Genomic DNA, 26,277 nt, shown 5'->3' with positions numbered 1-26,277 from the left:
TATTTCTCTCATTTCTGCCATTACCTTCTATTGAGCCCTGTGCTTTGGAGGTTTACAGGACTCTGCCTGTGTGAATGAATCTGCACAGCAGAGCAACTGTTTCCAAGCCAATGACCTCTACAAAGTAAATAAGTAGCTTTTCATCTTTTGGATCAATTTGGTTCTTAAGTCTATCAGCTATGGATATTTTGCAACTAAGGTAATCCTAATAGAATGCAAATTAGAGTCTCAGAACTACTGCATATACTGACATCTGATAAAAAGATATCCCTTCATTGATGATTTTCCTATTTTACCAAAAATACAATTTCTTCATATTGTTTTGCAGAATTTTAAACACACTGGGATTCGCGATTGCCTCTTGTCGTATTTCCCTTTATCTTTTCAATTGCTATCTTACCAGGTATTTTTTTTCTTGCTCAAACTTTTCTTCATACTTCCTAATCTTTCTCTTGAGACTCTGAAGGTGCTTGGTGAGTTGTGCTACTGTTTGTGGTTCTTTGCACTCTTCACAGTTACATCTAGAAGAACTTCTTGGCCTGCAAAAGCCAAAGCATAGTAGCTGCATCAAAGAACTGGCTCTAATGGACCGTGCCTTGTTTCACCTAATGCTTTCCCAGCACTTCAGAATTGGCAGCTGAATTCTTTCACAGAACCGAGATAGTTTAGTTTTACAAAGCAGGCATAGAATAATTGCTTTTGCTTGTACCCCTAATGTATACTGATGGGTTCACCATCTGTCTTTCACTCTGTCTCTTATTTTTTTTAGCTAATTGTGGTAGTTCTGAATATTTTTCAATTTCCATTTAACACCCACATCTTACTTCACAAATCTTCCAGGTGTAACGGGAGATTGTAAGAACATGATTTGTAAAAGTAAGTTCAGGGTGGTGTTTATTACTGCTGATAAATATTATCATTTTGAAGGTAGTTTAGTTTCTGATTTCTTGCAATTGCAAATAAGTAGATTTGATTCTTATTCATATGCAGCTGACAGCTATGTGTATAAGCTTTAAAGAAAGTTTAGTTTCTGTCTGAAACTCACAGCTTGGTTTCTGGAGATCACGTATATGGACTGTTATATACTCTATGACACTCCCATAATTAGTGAATGACTCAAGCTATAGCTCTATTACAGCTAAAATTTGTAGTATTGTACCTTGATAAGCCTCTCTATCTTATGTTCACTCATCAGACTAATTATTAACTAACGTTAAAGTTAGTTAATAATTGCTAACTATAATTAACAAAGACTTTAACTAATATTGCTCTGTTTTATGACTGAATAAATGTTAGATCCTGTTTATGGTATTGCAAATTAACCATGTGAAAACACGCTACGACATGACAATTTATTTTTTATGATGTAACAATAACTGAAAAAACAGGAAGAGCCAAAGATCACAGATTATACAAAAACTATTTAAAACATATCAGAATTAAAATATGCTGTCTTACATCATGAAAGGCTGAGCACTTGGTGGAGAAGGGGCAGACTCCGTGTCTAGATTAAATCTCTGGCTTTGGCTAAAGATAGAGCAGCGTGGTGACAAAAGGGGATTGTCTCCATCCGTGATGTGGTACAGCAGTCGGCTGGTCCCTAGGGAGTGATGTTCCTGTGGGCTGCTGTCCATGTCATTCTGCCACTCTCTGTGGGCTGGCACAGGCTCTAGAAAGAAACATAAACAATATGGACTGAGGGTCACTCACAAGATATTTGGCTACCTAGATAAATACAAATCTATACTTACAGAATTATTCAAGGCATAACTATTCAATGTAAACAGCATATAGTTCAGCAAAGTATCACATGCAGATGAAAATAATACTGAGGATGAGAAAAATAGAAAGGACAATTACTGGCTTAACAAAAAGAAATTTTGAGTTCCCCAGGGGAAGGTCATGGGCGTGTTTGTAAACTATGAAGGGTAATATAAGAAATGAAGAGTTTCCCAGAATAGAAACATTAATTATATTTCCATAGATCTGTTTGCCTTTGAAAGCCATATTCCTACAGAAGACAATGAATGTACAAAACAAGTTTCATTTTGTGATTTAGCTTTTAGTCCGTCAGTCAAGTGAAAGGCACATCAAAAATATAAGAAGTCCTGATGCTAAGAAACTCCAGTGTTCCTTGCAGTATCCTGTAGAATTTCATTAAGGTTTGAAGTAACATACATGGGTCTGAACAACGTAAGATATGAAAATAACAACAACCAGTACCATTCAAGGCAGTGTGCAGTGACTGCTACTTGGAGGAGTCACACTTGTGATACCAGGTTAATGTTGTCTTTTACTATAAATGGAAACCTCATTTCTGGTGCCTCCAAAGGTAAAATTTGTGTGATAGAGATGGTCAAGTTACAAGACAGAATGATTCATTCTGGACTGAAAAAGTAGGAATTGGTGAACCTCATCACACTGATTCTGTTAATGGGTAACATGGAAAATAATGGGCACTTTCCACAGCCTGCCCCCTGGGAATGCCAAGACTTCATTTTCACTTTGTTCTACCTGGGTACATTAACAAGAAGGGACATTGAATCTTCCTCCTTACCTTCCATGGGTGAACTGGGTGAGGATGATCTAGCCCAGCTGATACTTTTACTATCAGATAATTGTACTTTATAACAGATTATGTATTTTGGGAGAAGCTCTGTGCTTTCATAAAAGCTCTCCCCACAAGAAACAGTGTAAATATGTATTGTCTGTCTCAGGTTCCCCTACATCAGTTTCCATAGTACATAATATTTTACACCAGCTACATTATTTATTTTTCTCCTCTAAAACCATATATATATATTTATATATATATATATCCTTTGAATTCATATCAGTTATTTTATATTTCCAGACAGCATGCATTTTATTTCTGATCACTATTTTATTTGCAATATAGCATTCATTCTAATACACTACACAGTTTTTTGGCTTCAATGAAAGTCTAAAACTGCACAGAAAAACAAGTCTACATGGATTTACTCATGGAAGAGCAGGCAGGTTTTAAAAGTTCTTTCACCTTCACTTTCTATCAGTTTTCTCCTTTGTGCATAGGACAGGATGTTCTCATGGTGGGTGGATATTTCTTTCGGGATTTTAATGGAACTCTTATAATAAACTTTATTTGACCTCTGCCTAACAGGTACTGAAGCTACTGATCTCTGTTGCTGCACTGGGAGAGTGGGGACAAACCAGCTCTGGCACCTTTCATAGAAAGCACCTACTGATTTCAAAAATAATAGTTACAGTAGCCCAAAATATCATTTGAAAAGGAACTATGCAACTGGTTTTGCTTTACAGACAATAAAAGATCCCGTTTAATATTGTATATTAGTCTGTCATGCAAAAGTTACATGTGACTTCTGTATCTCTAAGTTAATCTACTCTACCAGTACTATCAATTATAATTATGTTAAGCATTTTCACCATGAGGCAATGTAGTTGATTATTAACTCCAACCTAGCATCTTTACTCCTAAGTATTTCATACTCTGTAGGTCAAATTCAGCTCTCCCAGATACCAGAGCAACATCCTAAACTTCTAAATCATGCATGAGATTCAGATCCGCCCATACGGAGATCCAGAGAGGTATCTGGGAGGAACAAGGGTAGAACATTGACCAGTCACAGCAAATTACCTGCACAGACAACATACAGTGATACAGGCTGGGAGAAATGTTGTTCTGCAAACGAAAATGTCATCTTTTTCTGCCAAGTAATCTTGCCTTACCCTGTAAGACTTGAAAAATTAATGGTTTTGGTTTAGTGGGGTGTTGGTTGGTTTGGGTTTGTTTGTTTGTTTGTTTTCAACTTCTGAGAAACATAATATTGTCAATGAGAAGAAATTGACTTCCTTATATTTCACCATCTTTGAACTTGAAAAACATATAATCACTGTGAAGTACACAGATTACCTTCACTATTTCTCATGCTCTGTTCTTAAAAGGAATATATTTTTTTAAGTCCTAGTAAGTAGCAGTGTCCTCACTGTGAAAGGAAAATGATGTTACATATTAAAAAAATCAGCCAGTCTGTGTGTGATAGGTGAAGGAAAAAAGTTCCCAACATTTGAGGTCTTGCAGGAGGCAGGCTGTGCTGCTCATCAACCATATGGTGACAGACATCTGCTGATTTTCATATTTACGACCAGGAAGTTTTAAGAGGCTCAACCCAGCCTCAGAACTGGAAGAAAAGTACATGTTCAAAACTAAACACTCCTGGAAGATAAATGCAAAGGACAAGTAGTGGCTGCAGCAGCCCCAGTGTAAAACCAAACAAACAGCTGCAGAGAGTTCAAGGAGATTTTCCTATTCAACTAGCACATGAAAGGGAGACAATCTGCAACGCGGATGAATTTGGAAGTATTTCCTAAATGCCAGAGCTCTTCCGTTTCCCTGGCACCAGGGTTTCCTGACAGCATTGCTCCAGTGAAGCCTGCAAACTGGTGCAACTTTGATATGGCCCCAGGAAAGGCTTTAGTCCCAGCCCTACCACAGATACATTAAATTAATACCTATTGTCCAGACATCGTCAGCAAGTCATCCAAACTGATTCATTCCATGGTCTGGTTACTATACTAGAGGAACATATCAGGATGGTGACAAGTTATAACCAAGCCCATATTTAATTACAATTTATGGCCATCATGCTGATTCTAGTTCTGCATAGATCCTAGATGGGACACTAAGCATTATCCTGTGTGTAGCCCATGAACTGACCAAACATCTACCTGTGTTCATGTGTCTGATCTAGCCTCTCTTGCCCCTTCGACTGCACCTATTCCACCTCATCTACTCAGCCCAGCTTAGCACTGACAAGAGTTCACCACAGCACTTAAAGAAAAGATCCGGTATGCTATAGCAGGTGGTGTGTTTCATAATGTGTACAAATCATATGGTACAAGTCTACATTCTTGCATGAGACATTCCTTACTTTAAGTAAAACAATAATACACTGAAACTTGTGGTATATAAAAAGATTATGGAGATGTAATATGTTCATCCCTCAAAACACGGTGTCCATGAGCGCCAGCATTAGGATTTCTAATTTTAAAGACATTTAGAATATCTTGCAGTTAAGTTCAGCTGCTCATGGTTCAAGTCATATATTTGGTACGTATTCATATCCAAAAGCTATAAAAATTACACTCTGCTTTTCTTTATTTCCCCTTAAGAAAAATGGCTTAATACCCCCTTACAATTCTTTATGGTCTCATTTTGCCAGCTCTAATCCAAGTTTTTTCGTATTCAAGAGTAAACTGGAAATTGCTGACTTTGCTCAGAGAGAAGAGATACTGTTCACCCCCTACACTTTGCATCCTGGAATACCCTGCCATTTTACTAGACTGTTCTATCTTCACTCACCATACATATAATGTACTTTTTTCTCTTTATTTTTGGCTGGGATGTGAATCAAAATAAATTCAATAGACTACACACTCATGTTTATCTAAAAAATAGTAGATTTTTATATGGTTAGTATAAAAATTTGTATTGCCAGAGTCACTGAGCAAAGGCTAATAACTAGAGACATAGTATGTATGGCACATCCTCTAAAAACTCTGTTCCTAGCCTGGTACAAATCACTGAACTTCAATCCAGTTTCCAGCTGAAATTGCCAATGATCCCATCTGAAAACTGTACCTAAACTGAATGTATCAAAAGTTTCAGTAGTAAGTTAAGAGACATAACTAGGACTAGCCCTATCTATGTAAAATGTCAAGTTATTAAAAAATACAAGCCACGAAGCAGATGTTAGTAGGAATAAGCATACATTAAAATCCATTAAATAAGTAAGCTTTAATTAAAGCACAAGTTTGATGTGCTAGAGTGCCAGAGCATGCTCTGAACTGTGTGAGGGAAATGCTACATCATCCAGTATTTGCCTGTGTAGCAGGAGACAGGCAAATAGGAGCTAGAGAGGGTAGGGGAAGAAGGGGTCACTAACAGTATGAATTAAAACAAAATCCAATCAAACCAGCAAAAATAAGCAAAGGAAACAATTATGAACCATCATAACAATGAATTAAGAAACTACCAGAACAAAACAATGCAGTAGACTACTGGAAAAGGAGGAAAAATCGACCCTGCCATAAAGGAAGAGACTATGTGCAGATTTTGGGTGGGCTGCAAAATGCCTGTGCAGCACAGAGATGAGATCTGTCCCTGCCTCAGACCCTCGCCAAGGGACCAGAACCCATACAAGTTCCATACCTGTATCCAGAGTGATTAAGCTATTTGCCTAGCTGAGCTAAAGCATTCATGGGTTTTAGTTAAAATCCAGGATGTTTAGTATTTTTTATGTTCCTTTATCTTTATAATAGCTTAGATTCCACAGGCAATTTTCCTTAATTGTGTAATACAAACCGTAAACTTTAGGATTTCCCAAGGAGAACACTATTATTTGTGGTTTTTCTTCGGTAAATAATTTACTTTTATTTCTTCCTGAAAATTCTGAGCAAACAGCTCTTGAAATAAGTTTTTCTGAACCCAGCCTTTATTCTGCCATAAAACATCAATTGCAACGGGGTTACTGACCTATCTGCCTTAATTTGTACCATATATGGTGAGCAATTTTAGTATTTGTGTATTCATGTCACTCGTCTGTGAGATGTATTAGTCATCTTGCCTTTGACCTATTTTTGAGGAACAGTGATTCCTCTTCTACTGAGCATCACGACTCTGCCAGCCCTGTGACTACACGCTATGAATTGACAAAAATAGTGTCAAGTCTTAGGGCTATTTATTTGTAAGGACTGGTTTCAATATTGAGGAAAGGGGGAGAGATAACACACCACAGTTTTCCCAGATGGGTAATAAGAGAGGTTCATGAATGATTAAAAACCACATGCTGTAAAACTCACCTTCGCTATCTCTCTGCTGATGCATTAAATTAAAATCAATAATAGGAGAAATGAAGTGATATTTCTCTGACAAAAAGAACGACAAAAATAGAATTACATGATATGGCAGGTGATCTCACACAATACAGACATAGGAGGCAAAGAGCATAAATTTACTTAAAAAAATATTAAAACTGAAAATAAGAGAGTCAGGATTCTGAAAACCTGTCTGAAAAGCAAGACTCCCTCTCAGAAAAACAGAAGGTTACAGCCATTAATTTCCATTCTTTTACCAGCTATCACCCCTCTATACATTACACAGCATTTGCATCAGGAAATTGCACTTTGCATTAGCTCTGCACTGTTTCCCAGAGGACTGCAAATCTGATGTTAAAGTGCGAGTCACAAGGCTTTTTTATAATTGCAAATGAGAACACATCATGACATGGTTGCTTACCTCCACAACTGGCCCCATCAGCTTGCACACTGGTTTGGACTGACGAAGGGGCTGGGTCCCTGGATGCCGGCAGCTGGGGAGTTTCCTCCTGGGTTGGCAGAAATGCAGAGCACAGATCGGTTTCAAGGGCTTGTAGCTTCAACAAAGAATTCTGCAGACAAAAGCAGAACATTGGGCTAGATAGAGAACAACAGGATTCAGCAATCGCTCTTCAACTCCCTGAGCCCATCAGCAGTGCCTGCAAAGGGGTGTTGTTCCACTGGCAGCTCTGCGAGGACGTGCGAGAGAGCAAATGTGCACTATTGCACGAGTTTCTTGACTTCTGGTTATTTAAGTCCCAATTTGAATGGATTATTCATGACACGTGGGAAAGATGAATTCGTCAGCAAAAGATGCTTTATTCTAGGAAGCCAAACTGAGATGGTATCCCTTTTCTTGGTCCTGAAGCAATACATTAAGCAAGTATTTCATTCATTGGGCTGACATCACGATCTGATGACATTATGTCCCTCCCCATTTACCATTCATAAAATAACAAATCTCCCTCTCCAGCCTATTGTGCAGTAGGTAGCAGCAAACAAAGAGTTACTGAGAACACGCTCCTTCATGGAATTCTTGGAAGAGATATTTTTTAATTGGCTGGTTTAGAGATACTTCTTTATGTAGACATAGCTTTTATGTAGGCTGCTGCTGCTTCTACAGGGCAACCAGCTCATTTCCTATCTGCTGCAAAGGCAAAATTAACAGATCATTGTCACTGGCTGCAGACAAATCGATGAGGACAAGGCTTGTTATCTGTAACATCATTTCCAGCTACTGTGTCATGCTTGGTCCATTTCTCATTTGAATCTTTCCTGCTGCATGCAATATTCAGCTGTACAATCTGACACAAGCATCTTGCTGTGATGTAAATGCTGTGAAAGCCCTAATCACCATCTGACTGAGTAAAATGAGTCACTACCGATACCCTGCACATTTAGTTCCCCTTTCTCAAGGGAAATACAGCTTGTAATATAAAACAAAATGACACAAAGCTATCTTAATAATTACACAGCTGGCACACACAGAGTTATGCATCAAGTGTTAAGTTGCACAAATGGTACATATTTGTGAAAAGCAACTTCTGAAATAAAAAAAATCTGACTTAAAACAGGGAAAAAATTCATCAAGTATATACCCTGAAAAGCTCCTTTCCCTACTCTGTCAAAGACAGAAATAATGAATTTATTTATTGGAATAGCTTCCTTTGTGTAACAATATGTCACCTATGTAGTGTACAATTTAATATGTCTTTGCATTATTTTTATTGTAATGCAGTCATTTTATAAACCAAAGGATGGCAGTGTTTTTAGGAAAAAATCAAATTAAATAAAATTTTTAAAAAATTAAAAGGAAACTAATTTGGCTGAGAACAGCAGGGAAAATTTCAGCCTTAATCCCTTCATTCCTCTTATAGAATTCAGGTAGTGAAAAGGGAGCAGAAAGCAGCGCTTTCTAGGAGACACCTCAAAACAGAGAAGTTTCCAAAAAACCACAAGATCACCATAAGTAGATTCTGAGACCCTCTATGTGCTCTCAGGAGTGCTTCAAAATCCACACCCAGTTCCATAAAACAAATTACGTTACATTTAAGCACTTAAACTTTGGCCTCAGCATAGGTCAAAAAGGACACTCAGAAACAGGTCCCTTCTCCTGGTCCCAGAGTGAGCAAGAGCTCTGGCCATTCCTGTCAGAAGCAGCTTGATATTAGAGATGTATGAACACAGAAATGGTTTGTGCTAGACATTTATTTAAGAATTAAGTTCCTCTCATCTGTTGTCAAGATACATTTTGACATCTCATTCTATAATAAGAGGAAAGAAGTGATTGCAAGATCAAGCACTGATTCAGAATCAAATGCCTAAAGTTAATACTATTATTTAAAAATACGGCATGATAAAGAGTTGTTTTCTACAATCCAAGGCAGAGGATAGTATTTCCAGGTATAGGTTGTATTAACAACCTGCCATCCTCTGGCCCAGCTGCCATTCGTAAGGATAATTTACCTATCTTGACCAGCAGCTCCCCATCTTCACACCTCAGTTTTTCCAGACTCTTGAATGACTGGCATCTCCTCCTTGTCACTTACTGACACTGTTTGGTCCAATATTTTACATATATTACTTGAAACTGATCCCATTTTACATGTCTACCAGGTAGCAGTCCCAGAGATACCCTACCTGGCTTCCTGCTTTTGATGTATTTAGCAGATTTTTTACCATTAATTCGAGTATCTTTTATGAGGCACTTTAAAATCTTCTTCAGTCCTTTACAGGACTTTCTTGAATTAGAGAAAGAATGATGGTAACCATCTCACCTTCAACAGCTTTCAAGTAACAGCAAGTTTTTCTTGTCAAGGGAAGGGTGCTGATTTGAATCCTACCCATGGCACTGTTTTGGGAAGAGTTTTCATGACATGACTGGCCTCATTTTCCACTGCTTCTCACTCCAGCTATGCCCAAATAAAGTAGCTATGGAATTATCACAGCAGACAGGCAGTATTTTACAGCCATTAATGTCATCTAGCAAAAGATGACTACATTAGTTATAGACCAGTGAGGACTCTGATCCCAATGCAGAACTCATGAGAAATGGCAAGTAAGGAAAGCACAGACAAACACACCAGAACACAATGAGGTGAACATAGGCAAATAACTGACAAACATACTTAACCTTCACAGACTATCACTTCAAGCATTTCCACTTCAAGCATTTGACCAAAAAAAAAAAAAAAAAAAAAAAGAAGAAAATACATTCATGTTGCATCATTATTTCTTATGATACACTAATATTTATGGTAAGTTCCATGTAAAAACTACGCAGACTACATTGTTAAACACTGTATTTTGGCAATGCTGATGCTGCAATTCACCAGCCAGTTTGTATTCAGTTGTTCCTTATGATATTTTTCACCCATCTGTGGAAGGTGAGTGGATGGCAAATTTCCAGTCACTGCCAAATACTAAAAAAATTCATATAATAATAGAAATTCCTTATATGATTTCATTAATGTACCCTTGACAGGGATTTTATGTAGGGTGAAAAGGAGTAAGCAGCTTTGATCATTTTGATGTTATCAGGGAGATTATGAATCCAGGATATGCCATCAGCCTCATCTTACTCCTAAAACACAGCTGAGTACTATGGTGCTGCCACAGCGTACTACACATGAAAAGCCAACACGTATTTTAGGGAACACGCGTAAGGAGATACAGCTTTAAGCAAAGGCCAAGCACAAAGCTGCCCAGGGTCACCAACTCATGGCCACCAGGAGCATTCCAGTAAATGGTGGGATGACCTTGCTGACTGCTCTGCTGCATGTCCTGTCCTGCCCTTCTCAGGGGGATGCTTAAAGTACCAGCAACGCCAGAGCAGCCAGGCTGGACCCTGCCAGCCTCAGACCTATCAGCTACCAACTGCCCCCAAAAGGAAGGCAACAAGAACCTGGTCTTAATCTTCTCAAGCCTCCCAAGTTAATTTGAAATCTTACTGACTACCTCCAACTTGCCCCTAATTCTCCGATACTTTCCAGTACCTGTACAGCCCTGATGTGACTGCAGGCGTCCTGCCACAGTGGTGGGGGTGGGTGCTTTTCTGCACTGTACACGCTCAGCAATACATTTCATCTGGAGATGAACCAGCTTGTGCACAGGCTGCTTGAAACTGTCTCATGGTCCAGACCTGCCTCTGGGTCCCAGCTGGGCCACCCCTGCTCTTGGCCATTTAAAAGAAGTTGCAAAATCTGTTAGAAGTGAAGGCAGACAACTAAAATACATAGAGAGAGAAATGCTAGGTCATGGTGGGCACCATCAGAAATTTTAGTAAACTCTTACATCGAAAACCAATACCACTGAAGTAATTTAAAATATGGGACATTATATCAGCTAACGATCTCAGTTCAAATACTTCAGACGTGATGCTAATTCCAGCTTAGGCACTCTCATGCCTAAACATCAGTGTTTCTGAAGCAGTAATTCCTGATCCATGATAACACAATTGAAAGGACATTTTAATACTTAATATTAATCCTTAAGCTTATTTGGAAAAACAACTGTATTGTTTCCTCTTAAGAATAATATTTTGCAATTTTGAAAAAGAAGCAATCATAATTGGACAAAACTTTCTTATATCTTCTTATATTCTCTTAGAGTAACTGACAATATGAAGAACTTGAGCCATGTCAGTACCATTAGAAGATGAGAAAACATCCTCCATAATCTCAGATCAAAGATAATGGAAAAAATAAAGACATTCACAGGAAGCTAGAGGAAAACAGAAAGAGAGACAGTGTGATATTTCTCTCCTGTTTGTAGTTTTTGCTAATGCTTTGAGAAAACATAGTCACGAAAGTATCATACTCCTGCATGGTAGAGAAAACACAGCACTAAAGGATTGTAGATGAAGGTCAGCCTGTACTAAAGAATCCATCTTTGCAAACAAGCAATCCTGTAGACTGTGCACCACTGATCATCTCTTTTTTCCAGCCAATGATTATTGAAAATCAAGAGTTGAGGTCTTAGGGGAAGGAATTACTGAGATGATAGATAACCTCTTACATCTAGAGATAAATACTACACACCTACACTCACACTGCTTAATCCCTCTGTAGAACAAGACACTTAATGAACAAATACTCCCAGTTTTTCACCAAAATGCTGTGGCGATGAGTCGGAGTTCCCTGAAATACCTTACAGACCTTTTCTCAGTAGGTGCCATCGGTAACTCCCTCTCCAGCTGGAGGTCCCTGCATGAGGCCCTGCAGGATCAGCACCATGAGACGTGTTGGTCAGCACGTCCAGGGGGCCATAGCCCGATGGCAGACAACGTGTCAGATGGAGCCTCACAGCCCCACACTCTCCCTTATCGCACCAAGAGCTACAGCTCTGCCAGACCTGCTGCTCAGTCCGTGCTCACTGCATCCGCAGAGAACAGATAGCTAATCATGGCCAAAAGAGCCACCGCTGTCACAAATGGCCCTCCCTGAAAAAGCATTACTATTATCAGGATCCTTGTTTCATCTTTGTGGACACCCTAAGGTCTGTTAAATTTAAGACCTGCGGGAATAGGGAAAGTGAATAAGTCTGTTCTCCCCGTGGGCCCTGCCTGGGCTCAGCCTGGAGGACAACAGGGAGAAGGAAGGAAAAGCAAAGCCCAGGCTTAGTGCTTTCCACATAAACTGAAACCACCCTACCTTGCACACTGTTTCTGAATATTAAGAGTGTCTGAACCCTGCCCCTGGACCTGCTCCGGCCCCTCCAGGGTAGGAAGGCAGCTTTTCTATTATAGCCAGTTTATTGATGGATTTATGAAATCAGCTGGGGCAGAGGAGGAGAATAATCCAAGCATTCATTATCTAATAATCTTTGAAGTGGTTTGTATAGAAAAAAACCTGAGCAAATATCAACCTGCCCAATTTCTTCACTCTAAGGAAATTAATGCTTTTATATGTCACATTAGAAGAGGGATGCATAAAAGCATCTCCCTTGCTTTTTAATCTGAGAGTTCAGATTAAAACAAGATAGGCATATTTTATGTGAATGTAACTAAATCTCTGTGGTATCTGCTACAGCAATATTTGTGTCTTGAGGCATGTGACATTTTCAATTCAGAAGTTCCTTTATGGGAAAAAAACAAGCAACAATAAAATAGAACAAGAAATGCCTTGGGTCTGTATAAAACCATGGATGAGCAGTGAGAACATCACTTTCTCTGATCTAAGAAGGGAATTTCTTTTCTTATGACACATGCCCATTTGGGTTAGCTGTAGACCTGAGACACAATACAATCTAAGATTTTACAAAAGAAAGCACCAGAATGTAACCTTTTCTCATTCCCCATAAATTATTAGCAATTTATTTTATTTTAAGATCTAATTATCTGTTTGAATATCTTACACTGATTTTCTTTTATCTTGACCTTTAAGGAATCCTTTGCAAGAATTTTAAAGGTAAGCTTTTAAGTGGAAGCTTTGGTGATTAGTTGCAATGAGGCTTCTCAAAAGAAACAATAACTTAATGTTTTCTTCAGGGCCTTAATTGGGTAGGCAGAGGCTGAGTATACTCGCTTATGTTGGTCATGGAATGTGCCTTACCAGTCAGCATGGAGACTTTCAATAGTGAGCTGCACAACAATGACACGAATGCACCAGAAATAATTCATTGTAAGGAGAAGCTAAGCCTGAATTTCTTTAAAAGGGCACATTGTGGTTTTCCCCTAATGAAAGTCAGGTCTCTACTAATAGACATAGATGTTTTCTGGCTCATTATGGAAACAAAGCAGTCTTTTCCATGGCTTGACAGGAATGGGTTCCCTTCCCCCCAACTCTTTTTCCCCTTTGCTTCTGTTGTTCTGGTGTCTTGGACTACACTTAAAAATGTTGTCTGCTCCTTATTTAAGCCCAGTGCTGCTCATTGTGCTTGTAGTGTGTAAGTGTACTCTGCGCTAGTATGCGGACACCCTTGTTTGTGAGAGACACTTAATAAGGTTTCCAACTTTGAATAACTGCAAAGCTTGGTTTTGGCCTCAAGTATATTGCCGATTGTGAGAATCTAGCCCAGGCACATCCATTGTCTGACATGATCACACAGACAGATTCTTTGTGCTCTTCTCTCACATCATCCTCCTGGCATAATCCCTGTGAAAACAGCTCTTGTTTCAAGTGTCACAGGTGTTATTTGGATTTCCTTGCTTCCTCTGTTCATTCCAACCCTCTCCTCCTCCCATCTTACAAGAATACATTTTAGACTACATTGCACTCTTCATAGTTTATTTATGCAGGATGTAGCAACCTTGAAAACTCCTTATTTTTAAACAAAATGTAATTGATAGTTGAAGACATTTAAGCTGTAATACATGGAAAAAGTCAAGTATTCTTGAAAGATGGCATTTCACTCAGTCAATATTGAATGTTCAATTCCTTTCTGAGCACAAACAGAAAACAGCATAAAGCTGGCTTCAAATTTCTTTAAAATCTCTTGCTTCTGGCTTTTAAACTATTATAGCAGTCTCACATCCCATTTTTAAGCTTTTCTCCAAAAACATGACTACAATGATCTGTTAAAAAGCTAACGTAAGATTCTCAAGTGATTACATTATTCCAGGACCTTAGAATTAACAAAAACCAGACATCTAATTTAAAATTTGTAACATCATATTTCATTTTTTGGTTAAGCTTACCTCATTGAAGCTGTTAAACTGCTCGGTTGCTTTTCTTGGTGAAACACACGTGTTCTGATCTATTCTACAAAACAAAATAAGAATTTTCACTCAATAGATTGCTTATTTGTATTGCAAATATTTCAGACTTTTCATCATGTCTGTACATAAGTTACAAGTTATGGGATAAAGTTGTTTTATAAAAAAACCCCATGAAGGCTACAACTGTATTTTATATCTCATTCCAAACAACAGTGATTTTAATGAAATCCTAAATAATATATTTAAACTGTGAGTGAGGTCTTGGAAACTATGACACCAAAATCTGGGCTCACTCTGTCACACAGAAACAGTTTACAGAAGAATGATCAGCTCTCAGTATCTTCGTGATTTTGGGTAAAGCCAAGAAAAAGCTAAAACATACGTTTAAATCTAAGCATGATTTGTCCTACATGCTTTAAATGAGGAACAAGAGTTTTCCTGTCTCAGAGTCATGAAGAATAAATCTTTCCATATTTAAATTTGATGGTATTTCAGGCTCCCAATCTTCAACTTTCTGCTTCAGTTCTGTTTTGCAAATTCCACTAAGACCAAAGGGACTCTCATGAGGAGCCAGAAACCCTTTGAGTAAGAAAGATGTCCACATTTTCTAATGAGTGTCACTTTGCAGCCATCAGAGATGTCCATACTTTTGGTTTTCCCTCAGTGTATCACTGCTTCTCCACATGGAAATAGGCAAGGAAGGTCTTGGACCAGCAGGGTGAAAATCACTTCCCTCTGTCTATGGCTTATGAGACAACTGTGCCCCATCTAGGCAATGTGATCCAGGCCTAAGTCTTCACACACCTACCAGCTTCAGGATTAGCTACAAATTCACTCTACCAAGGAATGAAACTGAAGCGCAAAAACAAAACAAAAAAACCTTCCCATGGATTAGGTGAGCAACCTGAATAGCCTCATGCCACAGCTCTGTCTTTCCTCACAGCAAACAGCGGCTTTCCACACTCAGTTGCACAGCCCGACACGGGTGTAACACAAGCTGACTCAGCTGAAGCAAGAAAACTTATTGCTGTCTCAGAGAATGAGGTTTCTCACTACTGAAAAGGTGGAAAATGTTTGCTGGTCACTGTGAGACTCACTCACAGACACAATCAAAACTAACACAAAACTCAGATTCCTTTGGACAAAATAATATTTTTCAACCTATTGTGCTCAGGGTCAACCCAGTAAAACTGAATAGTTTTACAAGTCTCTAGAGACCTCAAAACCAATGCAGACAAATGCACATACCTTTGTTGCAGTTTTTCATAGATTTATGAAGCATTTAAAGACTGAAATGATGGATGTGCTACTTTCCTCCCCAAAACAGATACATTCAATAGCTACATCAAGGTGAAAAACCACTTGCCTCCAAACAGGATCCAAGGTGCACAATTTACATAGGAACAAAAATGAATAATTTTGGTGGTGGTACATCTCACACCAGAAAGCGAGGCCTCACTGGCCAACCAGCCTGCACCTCTCTCAAGAGACACAGGTACGTGATCAGGGGTTATTTCTGGAGATGCTTAATCTGCAAAGTGCCTTGCCTGACTGTTGTACAAGCACCTATCTACATCTCTGTGCAGCTCTCCACATGCTGTCTCACCTGAAAACAAATAGCAAATGTCTCCATAATGTGAAGAGAACAGAAGGGAAATGGAATTACAGATCAAAAAGTTTATTGCTGAACAACCAATCTCTAGCTTTTTCGCAGCAGAAAGGACAGAATGAGGCAGCAAAAGAGAGTTAAAAAAACCTGAGAAAAAACAAGGGGAGAGCAAAAGGACTAAGTTAATAGGAAAGAGTGAAATATTTATAGTTTGTTTAACAATGTGTAAGGAAGGACCCGCATGGCTAAATACAGATGAAGAAATAATTCACTAATGAAGAAAAAAAAAAAACACATTTAGAGTGATCTATTGCACTGAGCTGAAGCTAGACATAGAGAAAAGGAAGGAGAAGATGCTTATCACATTTGTACACTTCTGGGGTTCATTTGGGTGACAGCTTTCAGGGTGCATTAAAAAATAAAAACAGAATCAACCCCAAAACCCCTAAACTCTAGCAGCAGTTCTTACAGATGCTACATGAAGTTCTATTCACTCTGGAGAGTAAAAAGTTTGCAGCACCGTCTCTCTCTTGTTCAGGATGATGTTCTTGTCTACTGCATTAGGGATGTGGAAATCTTGCATTTCACTGTTGCTCTTTCACTAAAAATACTGGAGTAAGATGCTCTTGGTTTTGCATTCTTAGGATTCTGGAGACACTGAAATCTTTAACGTGAGTAACCATTTTTGTGTGAAGACGATTTGCATTACCAGTCATTTATGTATGCTGAACTGATCTTACTCTGTACACAGAGTTTTAGGGTGTGCTTTTTTGTCTTCACCAAGATTAACCGCTCTGCTAGACAAATGCAGGTTATCTGATTGTCACCAGGCAACAAAAAGCTTAGAATTTAATAACTATGGGTTGGATCCTGGGCTCATTAAAAGTCAACCACAAAATATCCATTAACTTCAAAAGCAGCAGGAACAAACCCTGGTTTTCCATCTGTGCTGAGTACATTAAAATTATTTTAAGCCTTAGCTGAAATTTTGAATAATTGCAGGCAACCCTTATTTTGTATAATGTACATCATGTAAACTAATGAAAATTGAATTCACTCTGTGGCTACTACTCAAATATATGTTATATCATTCTTTATAAAATATGAAAAGCCTTATCTCTCACACTCCCTGTAGACTGGCAACTCTGACTTTGGTAGAATTGCCCCATTCTGCATGGCACAGATGACGAAGATGAAACCCAGTAACATGTACTTTTGAAGCTTGTGGACATAAAAACAACAGCAAAAAATCTAAATACTGATTTTCATAACAGAGCTCCTACTAGACTTCAAGGGGAAGATCAATTTGCATGAGCAGTGAGCTGTTTAAAAAACAGACCAGAACATGTGAATTATTGAATTATGCATATCACTTTCAAGTTGCATAAAATTCAAATAAAATCACATCATTTTAAAAAACAGGAAAAAGGTTTAAAGATAGCTTAAACAAATTCACTTTTTATTTCCCAGACTAAACCCAGAAAGGAGCATTGCATCCAGTGATTTGCAAGTCTCAATCCAGTCCAGCTCTGCATTACACTAACCCCATCTTCAGGAGGCTTAGGTGTTTATGCACCACAAAGCCACAAGTGTCTTGGGCCAATTAATGCATTAGCAACGCGTCAGGATAAATCCTGGCAAGCAAATCACATACTGTGCTGTGGGATGAAACCCCTTTTCCAGATTCACTTTCAGTCTGTTCTGGCTCAATACTCCTTCCCTGGCTCCAGTCCAGCAATCAGCTTTCCCCTTCCTGCTGTGAGGGTGGCCTTCTAGGCTAACAGGTCCTTTCCAAGACCTTTAAAATGGCAAAAAGCATTATGAAATTCAAATATAGTCACCACCATAGGTACAGGGCTGCAGGTGAATGCTTCAAAAGCATGCCTTTGACTCCTTACAAAGCAACACGGAACTGCACCAGGTTTTTTGATGAACACAGGGTGCACAACTGCAATGAAAAAAACACGACCGAGGGCCCAAGGCTGTTTGGATGTATCCTGGGCTACTCCTCGGGCAGCTCCTGAATGCTGGAACAAGCAGCCAGACAGAGAGCCAGCGCAGCAGTGCCTGTCCCATCAATCACAGTCGTTATGTAAAGGCTGGCTGTGAACATCCACACTTGTTTTTCTCATTATGGGTGCCTCTCATACTCACCAGGCACAGTCCTTACATGGGCTACAGTAACACAGTGTTTTTTCCCCCCTCCCTATCCTCCTCTTTTCTTTTTTTTAAGTGTATTGTAACCCAAGACCTTGCTCAGGGATTTTTCATGTCTTGATACAAGAAGTGCCAGCGGAACCACAAACACCAATATTTTATATATGAAGCCTCGTGAAGAAACTGTTCTTAGTAACCAGTCAGTCATTTCCCAGCAAAGAAACATTTCACCAGCAAATCCTGATTTGCTGACACAGAGCTATTTGCAAACCCATACAGGTCATGATGAAATTTTGCCAGGTCTGAGGCAGGACTCGGAAGGAATCTGGCCACGTTTTCTCCCTGCTCGCCTGGCCACCTGTGCAGGAATGCAGCCTCACAAACGCAGCCTCACCTGCACAGGTTTGCTGTGTGGTGCAGGGACATCAGCACCTCTGCAGCTTCCCAGCTTCCTCCCACACATCACTGAGTTGTAGCTGCTCAGCTGAAAGCATGGAAACTACATGACCCCCCACCTTAACTACACTCTCTAAAGCTACTTGCCTTGAAAACTTAAATGCCGAAACCCTCACTAGAGCCTGGTCTCCCACAGGACTCCTAACATTTCAAATTTTCCTGGAGAGCAGTTGTAGGTCTGACAGCAACTGCCATCCTACAGCATCTGCAGAAATTAGGGACCAACCCAGGGACCAGCTGAGTTCTACTAAATGGAACCACTCCATTCCCGTTTTATCTGGGGAATGGGGAAAAGGGGAACTTTCAGGAATTTTTCTTTGGCAGAAAATTTAACCCCAAAAAGTAGCTCACACATTAACTCTGAATGCAACCTTCTCCGAAACCCTGACTTTCCCACCACCCAGGAGTCCCACGTTTCATCCCTCCTCTATGTGATGGACATCTGAAGAAAACATCATCCTCCATTCTGGTAACTGTGTACACAGCTCTACAATCTACATCAGTTTTACTGATTGCCTTAGAAGAGGCAATCGGTAAGAGCAGCTTTTTGTAATCATATGTATTGTATCATACTGGCTTTCCTCTTCTCCAATAAAATAAAAAAGCAATTCTCCCTATTGTAACATTTGTTTCTGGGGTCTGCATATAACTTTTTTCTCCCTAAAGTGCAATTATATTCCACTCTTATCCAAAGTCAACTACGCACAATGACTAGACCAGTATTCAATGTAATCACTAGCAATAATATTAGAAATTCCTGTTCTTGTAATAAAATGCAAAGGTTTCCATCCATGCATATGTCATTTAATATTCTGAATTGACAGTGATGTTCATAAATCCTACATGATAAAGACCCCTTGAAATTAAAATCCTTGATTCACAGTCAGATGTAGCTTAGCCAAGAAGAAGACAGTATTCCATCATTCTTCTGACTGTAAACGTCTTCCCCAAGCCTATTCTTCCACTTCTCTCAAATCTCATTAAAATGTTTCCTTCACTGTTTCCGTGGTTATCATAAAACAAGAGTACTGCCCCCCCCCCCCGCCAACAATAAATGTATATGCTTATGAGTCATATTTCAGTAGATTGTTTCTTTTATATTGCCTATTCTGTTCTTTACTGTCACGTATGTGTTTATGAGCATCCCTTGTTAGGTTACTCTGAATTTAGATTCTTTTGCTTAATAGAGACTGTAGTGAAAAGTTTTTCATATATCAGTGGCTTTTAATCCATATTTAGACAAACTAAAACTATCCTGATTTTAGCTGCCTCATACATTTTTTTGAAACTCTGTACAGTTGAGAGGCATTTAGACCTTGAAACTCAAATAAAACTAATAGCAGAGCTATAGCATTCTGAAGAAACTGAATTAAAGCAGAAGTAACAACATGCAGCACTAGAAATAATCAACCCTGCTTCTTAATATGAAACAGAAATAAATCCCTTCTTCTCCTCCCCACATACATTTGATAGACAGAGGAGCCTGCACAGCAGTATCCCTCCAGCAGTGTGGCCATGTCCTCTTCTCCAAAATACCAGAAAGCTGCTAGTCTATGAGCTGGGGATCATAGGCTTGTGCAGTGTTCCAATGCATTACTAATTTTACACCAGTAACCTAGCAAAAACAGGATGGAAGTTAGTGAAACTCAAGATTCGTTCTGATATGTTCTGTCAAAATTTAGCTCTGACTGTTGCCTGCTGCCAAGACTGAACACTTAACCTTTGCCATGTCCCAGAGTGGAGATGGCAGAAAACAAGGCAAGACATCAGATGCTGGCAGCTGCATTTCAAAGCCTGTTGCACGAGCCAGTTCTGTGATCCCGATGTAGCAGCCAGCCACACGAGCTGAGACATGGGTGCGTAATTTCTCTGGCCCTATCAAAGCTGATTGACAGTGGAGGGATGGGGCAAGCTGCTGGTGACCCTTAAGAAGAGTCACCAGACACAGTGACCCTCAAACTGGAAGTGTTAACTTCAGCATACCTAATTCAAAGTCCCCTGCCCCAGCTTGGGGGTGGGAATGTTTTTTCTAAGGACAGTTAAGACAGTTAAAGTAAATAAAGTGTGTGCGAGGCAAGAGACAATGTGTTAATGCTTGTTTACTCCTTGTTTGAAGTTTCTTTTTTAAGAGAAAAGTTGCCTTTGTTTTGTTGTAGTGTAATCAAACTAAGACATGGCCAGAGTTGAGATTTGATTGCTATGCTTTCACAGCTCTTAGCACGATAAATCAAGGTTCCATTATTTAATAGGTTCAGCACTTGTGGATAGCAGGCTCCCTAAGGAGTTAACCTGGCATTAAACAGGAGTAAATAGAATAGTGAACAATTATTTAATACCAGGCAAACTAAAAAGGCCAAACTGTTGAAGTGGACAAGGGAACTTTGCTATGGTTGCTGTTTTATCCATGCACACTCTACTCTGGTTCTTATCTTTAAAGTCCATGTTTCTTTCATCACATTCCTTTTATCCATCAAAATTAACCAATGCTATTTCATTATCTACCAATACACAGACTTCCTACTAGCAGAGCCACTAGGTAGGTCTAACTCTCTCATCCAAAACTCACTATTGTCCTCTTTACAAGAAATGTGTATGATTTTTTCCTAGCAGAAAGAATGCCATAACAGGAGAAGGCAGGCTTTCTATGATGGGGCTAATTAGAAATGCTCTCTGAGATGCAGGACTTTGCAGTGTCTCAGACACTGCAATGCATACAGAAGCACTGGAAGGTGAAAGCAGTTCTTTGTGGAAGCTAATTAAACACATGGCCATTCTGCTAAAGCTTCCTTTGAGAGCACAAATTAATAGCATTTACAATGTTGTCTACTAAAAGCTGTGGTGAAAGCAGCCAGTTCATTTCACATTAAAGCACCAAACTGTCCTTGGATGGCAACTGTCACCACTAACCTAGCACTGACTTGCAAGAGACCCTGGAGGTAATGAGCTCTGGGTGTCCCCACGCTGTGCCCTGACCCACTGAGCATCCCTGGGATGTACAGCTGCTGCTCTGATCCCTCCAAGAGAACCAGAGCCTCTGCCACACAGCATCAAGGCCATCACACACCTTGAGGCAGAGGACAGAGAGCAAAGACCTGGCTCACCTGCCTGAAACTCTATGTGCACAGCAAAGCAGGGCCAAAGCAGCACCTGAACATGGATAATTTGTAAAGTAGTGCCCCAAAAACTGATGACTGTGAAGAGCATGATCTTATTTACACAGTCCATGCCTTGTCAGCAAAAGCTAAATCTTATCCTTAGGACACACTTTCAATGGTAGATTGGGTCAGCTGGACAAGCTGAACCCCCATTTCTAGCCTTTCACACAGTCATGAAGGATCAGAGGAGGAACCATGACTTCCAGTAGTTACCAGAGCTGAGTTACTCCATAATCAGCTGAGTTACCTGTCATCAAGACTCAGCTCATGCCTCACCTGAACACACTGTACCCTTCAAAGCATTAGAATGAGCACAGGTACTACAGCATACCCATGCTAAAATCAGGTATGTGGCTTCCCAATTTTTAGTGATGATACAACTCTGAGAAAGAGTGAGACAAGTCAGCAATGGGGGTAAAAGAAAAGTAGTGCAAGATATTTTTGAAACTTGGCACAGAGGAATTGAAGTTTCTGAACTGAGGATGCTCTTCCTGCTTGAAACGTAAGGGTTTTACAGAACAGTAAAATTTGCATTCTTATCTTCATCCCTTTCACTTTCCTCAAACAGTTCTAAGCATATAAATACAGAATACAACTGCCAACGGGAGCCAGGGGTCTGAATATTTTATGCAAAAGATAGCAAATGAATTAGCCTTTCCTACAGTTAATCAGAAGTTAAATGCACAGTCTTCTCCCAAGGCTTACTTTGGTTGAAATCTCATGACTGCTTCCTGGCATCTGAAAGCCACGTTCTGTGCATAGTCATTAGCTGGGGATCCAGCCTTCCCCTGCCACTCTGAGAAGCCTGGCAATGTGGTTTCCGGCTCCTGCACAAAACAAGCAAACAAAAAATGTTGAATGTCCTGTCAGTATCAATCAGGCTTAGCTGAATATTTTTCTTTAAGAACAAAAGAGCTCAATGAGACTGGATGCTGATTGTGGTTCTTTGTTATTTTTTGGTAATCAACTGGAAACAATTGGAAAACACAGACTGGAAGGTTCTAAACAAGGTAGTATCTTCTTTCACTGTAAAGATTTTTTGAAACCAGAGCAGAGCAGACTGTAGCCCATTTTCTGGTTATTAGTTAGATAATAGATGTCAGCTTCTGAGCTAAGAGGTGCTATGTACAGAGTTCAATATTTTTTGCTTATATATACATGCAAATTTCATTTGAAATTATTTACTCACATGTCAGTAGTAATTTATTACTTGAGCATCATCAGAAAAATTTTGGCTGACAAAAACAAATTCAGTTCACTTAAATAAGGTTTGTAAGGTTTAACCACTTTCCTGTTTCCTTTTGTGCTTTCCCTTCCCTGGCATACTCATGGTCTTATGAACAGAGTGTTACCACAGGAGGAGTGCAAGGTAGTGAGGAAACAAAAGTCACCTCAGCCAACCTGCCACACAAAAATAAAAGCGCCACTTTAGTCCAACAAATTGAGAAAGGGATTAGGAATTAGAAACGTGCATTTTACTCCGAGCTTTCAAAGCAAGTTGTAGGGTTGTGACAAGATGTGTTCAGCACATCTTAACATCCTTACCTATAAAATGGATTATATTAATAATACTTCCCTTGCATTGCAGAGGAGAAAGTTAATGAAGTTCTTTGAAAATTTGATAATCAAAGTGGGGATTTTTCTTACTTCTTTATTAGCCTTTATGGTCCAACATTTTATTCCAATAGTTTCCAAAATACAACATGCTTTGCAAAACAATAGTGTTCACTTCTCCTGGCAAACAATAGATCTAGTTTTGCTCCAGTTTCAAAGCTTAGTTGAAAGTGTGGGAGTTGGAAGTTTGGATAGAACTGTTTGGAGGGGTAAGTGTATGATTGAGATCATTCTACATTTACAAAAACAGTGGCTGCTTTTACTTCCTTCTTAGTGTGTTCTGTCCTTATAGACTCTGAACGAAGCTTGTTTAGCGATACATTGTATTCAAACAAAACTAAAATACATTTCTGTAAAATTGTTAACTTTGTAAAAAGTTACAAATTCAAGAAAGTAACCCAAATGGTATCCTCTCAGGAGAAATATGCAGTGCCCACCTCTCAACATTGATGAAGAAGAACTAAGGGATCTTGTAAAAACAAAACAAACAAAACCAAACCAAACCAACAACAACAAATAAACAATAAAATAAAAAGAAACAACAAAAATAATAATAATAAACCAAAGAAAACCACAAACAAACAAACAAACAAAACACAAAACAAACAAAATATCACAAACAACAACTGGTAAAAATATAGGAAAAGTCCGATCAAAGACATTTTACTTCCTCTACATTATGACTCTACATTATGACATTTTAACTATAGGAAATTGGTTGGGTAAGTGAAGATTAATTCCTCCTACTAATTCTATGAGACGAGTATAAAAAGAGTGTTGAAATCCATCTCTAGAAAGAGGCAGCTGTCATCACCACAGAAGGTACCCAGGAGGACACAGTCATGTCCTAACTTCAACATACACATCTGTCCATGGGTCATGTCCACACTACGGTAATGAAGTGTAGACCTGCCCTACGGCTGAAAGTACCTTGCCTGCCTCTTGAAGAGACCTGTGCTAACATTCAATTAGTTTGCTTTGGTATCAGCCACTGCAGTACAACTGACCCAGCAGAGGTTAAGCTCCAAACCAGAGGCTGCCCTTTTTTCAGACTGGATGTGATGAAGCACTGGTGATGTCAGGGCAAAAGGAGTGAAAACTTCACTCAATTGACTTGCATTACTCTTGTTTTTGTTACTGTCCTCTTTAGAGCCTGCTAGGACAGATGTCCGCCTCTCTCCCTGTGCCTATCTAATACAGTTTAGCACTGAATGAATATTTTATCCAAAAATGGTAATAGCAATTTGGGTAACAAATGGAAAGCAGTTTTTTGCAGCTGTTCTAGTTTTTCCATTACTATCTTAACATTATTTTCCCCATGTCATATAAAAATGATTATATGCTCTTGGGGACTATACAGTGCCTTGAGAATGTGCCTTGCATTCTTCATATGTTTCATCCAACACACATCTCTCTTCAGGTGCAAGCACCGTGCAAATATTGTACTAGCATTTGGGATGACAGCCCTGTCATACGTCATGGTGCTGCATCAATATAGAAGATAGTCAAGACTGAAGTCCTGAGCAAGAAATGCCTCCTACCGCTCCTGAAAATGCCAGTCCATACAAGAAAATAAGCTGGTATATTTAATGGGCAGTGAATTCAACACATTTAATCCATGATGGGAGGTATGTTTTAAACATAGAGCATACCTAAAAACTGAAGTGGAACTTGCACACTGCCTGACACACTCTTGTGTTTATGTAGCTAATGTGTTAACATGGGCTCTGTTTTTATGATTCCTGTGCATTTAAACAATTTTAATGTCAAAGAACTAGAAGTTCTTCAGAATCCATGCAATTTTCCCACTTCATGTATACTCAAAATACCAAATTTCCTGCAGCAGTTTTCAGTGTTCTCATCTCTAGGCACTGGATGTCAAGTCATCATTTCAGTATTATAGTCATTTACTCTGACAATACCACTTTAAAACTGAACTTTTGCTGTATCTACCTATTAGCTAGCATGTTTAGTGTCATTTAATAAGTATGCCTCATTATCAATAAGGCATTTGAGGATGGCTCATTTAATAAACTGTTTTCATGACTGTGCATCAAAGGTGAGTGACAGGAGAAAGGATTAGGCAAGGAAAGCAGACTCTCCATTCCTCACCATCTGTTCTCACAGTGACTCCCCTGAGCATATGCTTCCTCACCTCTTGAAGTCAAATAATACTTAAGTAATTGAATTTTCTACAGATTAATATAGCATAATTGCTAAAGAATCTCATGAAACCATAGGACAGATGAAAGCAAGTAGCTGGAGTACAGCAGTGCAATGACAATGACATTCTGGCAGCCTGCTTCTCTTCCCATACTTTGGGAAGGTTACAGCTGCCCCCATACCCAGTTCCTGCCCCCAAAGAAATAACTACATGCAATATCCAATGTAGAGCTTTACTCTAGTGACATTTTATCAACTGACAAGTGGTAAAGTGAAGTCACTTGGTACAGTATTTGGTTCTGTTATGGTCATCACCATGACCACAGTACTACACTTGTGTCAAAACATCAGAGGCACAAGAATCACACTTCAGCAGACTGAGAACCTTGTGAAACTCAAAATCTTTCCTCTACTTGAACACAGAGGTCTGGTCCCTCTCAGTGGCCTTTCTACAGTGAAAATCCCCTGGATTCTCACTAACAGAAAGACACAAAAAATTGGTTCCCATCCAAACAGAATATAATCCTCCCAGCACATGCACCAAACACATTTATCTTCCAATATTCTGATTTTAAAGGTGCCTATTCTGA

General features: G+C 39.2%; 1 protein-coding gene across 1 annotated transcript in view; it reads right to left on the bottom strand.

Moving 5' to 3' along the window:
* Positions 1-26,277, bottom strand: part of FAM13C (family with sequence similarity 13 member C) — a gene marked incomplete at its 5' end in the record, with an annotated part of 134,898 nt that overhangs the window by 14,426 nt on the left and 94,195 nt on the right. The window contains 6 exons of the mRNA XM_080348188.1: positions 401-539; positions 1,459-1,669; positions 6,862-6,927; positions 7,298-7,448; positions 14,513-14,576; positions 22,616-22,737. Coding sequence (XP_080204314.1) covers positions 401-539; positions 1,459-1,669; positions 6,862-6,927; positions 7,298-7,448; positions 14,513-14,576; positions 22,616-22,737 — 753 coding nt within the window. The remainder of the gene's footprint in view (positions 1-400; positions 540-1,458; positions 1,670-6,861; positions 6,928-7,297; positions 7,449-14,512; positions 14,577-22,615; positions 22,738-26,277) is intronic.

Source organism: Nesoenas mayeri (genome assembly GCF_963082525.1).
Source record: "Nesoenas mayeri genome assembly, chromosome: 7".
Lineage (NCBI taxonomy): Eukaryota > Metazoa > Chordata > Aves > Columbiformes > Columbidae > Nesoenas > Nesoenas mayeri.
This window is presented reverse-complemented; position numbering and strand designations above follow the sequence as displayed.